Source organism: Anopheles aquasalis, chromosome 2 (assembly GCF_943734665.1).
Source record: "Anopheles aquasalis chromosome 2, idAnoAquaMG_Q_19, whole genome shotgun sequence".
NCBI classification, from domain to species: domain Eukaryota; kingdom Metazoa; phylum Arthropoda; class Insecta; order Diptera; family Culicidae; genus Anopheles; species Anopheles aquasalis.
In genome coordinates, this window is record NC_064877.1 from 2,910,001 (window position 1) to 2,915,000 (window position 5,000).

At 49.8% G+C, this 5,000-nt stretch overlaps 1 protein-coding gene across 1 annotated transcript in view; it reads right to left on the reverse strand.

Moving 5' to 3' along the window:
* The window catches only part of LOC126571922 (chitin synthase chs-2-like), a 13,170-nt gene that overhangs the window by 3,940 nt on the left and 4,230 nt on the right, over positions 1-5,000 (reverse strand). The window contains exons 3-8 of the mRNA XM_050230820.1: positions 4,432-4,926; positions 4,173-4,363; positions 2,020-2,372; positions 1,766-1,952; positions 1,431-1,695; positions 1-1,366 (exon numbers count right to left, since the gene is read on the reverse strand). The exon at positions 1-1,366 is cut by the window's left edge and continues 237 nt beyond it. Of these exons, the coding sequence (XP_050086777.1) occupies positions 1-1,366; positions 1,431-1,695; positions 1,766-1,952; positions 2,020-2,372; positions 4,173-4,363; positions 4,432-4,926 (2,857 nt within the window). The remainder of the gene's footprint in view (positions 1,367-1,430; positions 1,696-1,765; positions 1,953-2,019; positions 2,373-4,172; positions 4,364-4,431; positions 4,927-5,000) is intronic.

The window sequence follows — 5,000 nt, forward strand, 5'->3', positions numbered from 1 at the left end:
GGGTTCTCGCGTGTTCCCCAGGAAACGTCGTTCATGTTGAACACGGAGTAGATCACGAGCAACATGTACATCGAGGGGATGGTGATGTAGTAGACGAGCCCGGCCGGAAGAGCTTCCATCTCCTGCGGATGCAGCACTCCGGTGATAACGATCTGGAGTGCCACGGCGATGAAGAACATGGAGGAGGGCGCCAGGATGCCGTCCTCCATCACCTGCACCACGATACCGACGAGTACGGCCATCATGACGAGCGAGTAGACGGCGGAGATGAAGAAAGCGGCCACCAGCTGGTACTTTTGCTCCATCCAGTAACAGATCGCCATAAAACCGGCCAGCGGTACACCGTTCCAGAGGAAGGAGGTCCACATATCGATACGGAACACGGCCACCAGTGCACCAACCATCATCAGGAAGATGGTGCCAGGGCCAAGAATCGTTCCAAACATTAACATACACTGATAGATGATGTACGGCATCGAAATGCTGTTGTTCGTCTTGACCACACGCTTCGCATCGGCCAGTAGATCGAAAATATTCGCAATGGTCGACGGTACCCAGCGACGACGTTGATTGTAGAACTCGTTAAATCCTTCCGGTGCATGAGTGTACGCATCGGACGCTGCGGAATACTCGACGCGGAACTTTTGCTTCAACAGCAGTGTACACAACCATCGATCCTCACCCTGATCGTACTGTACGTAATGGCGCGCCTGGTCCGACTTTGTGGTGTATTTCTTCATCACCGAGTTCTCCATCAGTGCGCGGCCACGGAAGAGCGAGAAACATCCGGGCGAACACAGCACACAACCGATCACGTGTTCCGTTGCCTTCTGCAGCCAATGGCCGATGGCGTACTCGAAGATCTGATACCAAACCATCGGCCCGGTACCAACCGGGTGAATACGACCACAGGCCGCCCCTAGATCGGGGTCAATCTTCATACGCCCCACGAGCAGTGAGACGGCATTCGGTTGAAAATCAATGTCACCATCGAGTGCCAAGAGGTAGGTGTTTTGTGCGATCACCATCTTCCGCTCCGGTGAGGTGTTGAGCTGCATGATACGATAACCGAGCAGGTAGTACATGTACATCACCTGCGACCAGCGCTTCTTGTGGCGGATTTTGTTTTTATCCTTCAGATGTGCAATCATCTTTGTGCGTCCCGGTAGCGTCCAAATGAGACGGCCACCGTACGGTGTGACGATCTTTGTTGGTGGATAGATGCGTATTTTCGTTTTGTAGACCTCCAGTGCCGCTTCTTCGATGTTGTTGATCAGTGCTTTTACGTACGAGTTGAGGGGAGAAGCATCGGCACTTTCGCATTTTGATTTATCGTTCACAAAAGCATCGTCGAAGAAGATGTGTGCTGGAGAAGAAGGCCATGACATGTGAATGTGGATGGCGATTGGGAGGGCATATTGGGCACTTACTTTCAAGATCGTAGTAGTCCGGATCGATGTCATCCTTGTTTGCCTGAATGTGCTTCATGGCCATCCGGCGGGCACACTGGTCTTCGTCAAGACGTAAGAGAGACTTTAAAAATTCCATCAACTCCTCTTTCGTCTCGTGCCACATCGTTGCGCAAATAAAGATCTGGGGAATGCGATCGTACGGTTTGATTCTATCGTCCTTACCTTCGTGCGCCTTGGCATCGATTTCGTTCGCCTTTTCCGTATCCTTCACTTTAACCATATCCTGGGGGAATGCAACATAGAAATTAATGATCAAAATCCTACTGGGTGGGAGAAGCTCGTCGATGACTTACGATCTTTTTAACAAAATCCTCCTGATCTTCACGCCGCCGGTTCATGGCGACACTCTGGTCGATCAGCAAACTGTTGTACATCGGGGTAACGAACAGCTTCTCTGTTGAAGCGTTACGATCATTCTTCGCCAGAAAGAGGTGCCGTGTGATCCACAACTGGGCCACTAACCACAGCAACCAGACCCAGCTGTAAGAAAAATAATGTTAGTGATTTTACCGCTGAAAGTGTTTGATCATCTTTTAATGGATCCTACCTCGTCTCGTTCACCACGTAGTCGAACAGGTAGTACATTGGTGGCATACGGAAGAAGATGTAATCGGGCAGAATACCGTGGAACGCACACGTGTCCGCCTCCCGGAGGCCGGAAAAGATTAACAATAAGGTAATGGTGACCGGAACTGCCAAATTCATCGGGAAAGCGAATGAGAAGCTCTGGATTTTAATTTTGCAGGAAAACTTGCAGAAGATGTAGCACAGATAGGAGGCCAGTATGTGCGTCAAGGTGAACCACAGGATGGCATTGCTGCTCGGGAATATCTCCTGCACCTCCAGATCCGACGTGATGGACGACAGATCCGGAAACTTCTCGTTCAGTACGGCTTCCATCTGTTTTTAACGTAAACAGGAGAACCATTATTCCGGTGTCGGTGATATCATATTATCAAACCAACTAGTCAACCAGTCTGATTCTATCGTGACAAATGGAGACGCCAGCGAGCCGATGGGTCGCCGACGATGGTCAGCGCCCAGGAAAGTGCCAGATCGTTTCATTTAATGGCAATTAAATGATATGAATTAATTAATCGAATCGTTTTATTTGTGCAGCCAGTTGTGAGTGATTATTATCGTGGTTTTCCACCCGAGCATTCCCGGCGGTGGTGGCAGTAGCCGCGGCTGTTTTTACACTTTCCTTTGATGCTTTGGAATGCCCGGGTACGAGGACGCGGTAGTTGGTTGGCTTTTTTTTTCGGTGTGCGCCCAGCGATGGAATTACTTGCGAGTAAGTAAGCACGGCACGCAGCAGTAACGGCCAAAGGGCACCAGGGCACTGCGGGATTCCAGTTGGCAAATAATTTGATTCGCCATACCATCCACGGCATCCCTTTGCTGCGACTCCGTGGGTCTGAGTGATGGAAATAATTTCATCCGCTTTGTGGCTTTAAAATACTCGAGAGCAATCAATTAATGTGATTGCTGCTACGCTACTGCCTGCCACCACGATAGCATTGCCAGTGTGGGTGGAGGTAGATAATTGCGGCATATCAAATTCAACAAAAGTTTGCCGCACATCAAATTATGCACTTTCTATGGTTTTCTCTTCGTTCCGCTGTTCTTAACTTTCACTCCGTGCATCACCCAATGCGGCTGCATTGTTCCGGTAGATCGGTTTGCTTGGTTCGCATCAGGCAAACAAAAGGGAAGAGAGGACGGGCACATAAAGTGCTGCAACGGCAATCAGTAGTAATTAAACCGTTTGCGGACGGAGTGCGTACAGTCATTCTCATCATTATAAATTCCTTTATGCCGTTTATCAAAAGTCGAACATAAATAATGCATTTCGCGTACGCGGCCGATCCTCGTTTGCTCGTTTTGTCCATTTGGGTGTGACCATTTCATATGCTAATGGAACATACTGGCCACTGGCGTGCACACACGCTCCGTGTATTTGCTGTAAATTTGATAATAATACATTGTACACAGTGTTGACATTATGCAAACATATTCTATGAGTTTCTGCTGCTCGCAGAACAGCTGTTGTTCGAAAGCTAACGAAACAATTGCAGATCCATCCAGTTTGTAATCGAACAAAGACTGGACTCCATTCGAAATTAGTCACTAATCGGTTCCAAAAAGAATGCAATGGTACAGGACCCAAAATCGAATTTGTTTGTCCTTCGTGGAATGATTAATTTGTCTGTACACCGATGGAAGGAGCAACGCAACCAGACGCCATGCTATCATCATCGCGGCTGGATTAACGGTTTATCTAACGGACGCCCAATAAAATAAAAACCAAAAAACCCCCCGAAAGCATCAGCAGGGATCAAAAGCGATCACTTTTGTCTCAGAGCCCCGCACAGCGCCATATTGTAGCATCGCCAGCGTTCCGAAAAACGGCTGGATGACGTACTCCATTCGTTGATTCGCAAAAATAGTTCCATTCCATTCGTCGTCGCTAACCGGCGAACTGGTGGCGCAGTGAACGTTACAAACAGCCAGCTCAACGTAATCTGGCAAACAGCGAAGTGGTCACGTTCGGCTATCGCCGCTAGCGGAGTAAAAACGCGTGTAAAGACCGCGGATTCGTGGAGCGTGGATGATCTGCTTCCTATTATTGCCGTTCGGTTTGGTTTATGTTTCGTTCGTAAAATGGGATTTTTGGGGGGGTGGTGCTGGTGCCCTTACCTCTCTCACGGTGATGGTATGATTACCCCAGCCACTGGTGAACAGCGTGAAGAACTCGGCTACCGGCTGCTCGGAGAGAAAGATGCAGGCCGCAAGGAAAAGAACTATCTTGAACGGGGCGAGCAGAAGGTACGTCTGATAGCGGCAATCCGTTAATTTCTCCCGTATGGCCGCCATCGCAGCGATTGGTCCTGCGGAGAAAGCGAGTGAGTTTGGAATCGTAGAGAAAGAGATACATCAAACGGAGGGCTACACTTACGGAAGAGGCTCTTCTGTGAAAGATAGTTCTCCCACCAGTGGCAGGACACGAGGAAGAGGGATACCGGGATGAACCAAAGCTCGAACCGGTTGTTGAGCAGAGGCCACACGACGTACCCCGTAAGCTGGGCACTGATCGCCAGCAGATCGAACAGATACTTGAGCGCCAGTTTCGATTCCTTAGACGAACGCGACACCATACCGAGCAGAGCGGGCACTAGACACACGCAATTGGTCAACATGGCCGCCTTAACGACGTCGAGCTGCGGAAAGACGAAAAAGGCCAAAATCGCCAGACCGATGACATGGAACGTCTCCATGATGGTGGCCACCAGCAGCTGTCCCCAGGTAGGGCGGGGGATGTTTTTGAAGAAACAAATACGGGCCGCCCGAATGAAGGCTCCGACTTCCGGGACGGCGAACGAGAACACGATTGCCCACATCCATGCCACGCGCTGCTCACGTGGAATGTACGCTTCGAACTGTTTGTCGGGTTCTGCAAAGAGAGAGAGAGAGAAAGAGAGCCAATGGCCCCAAGGACATTCGATGGTTAGTTCGATTCCTAGAAGA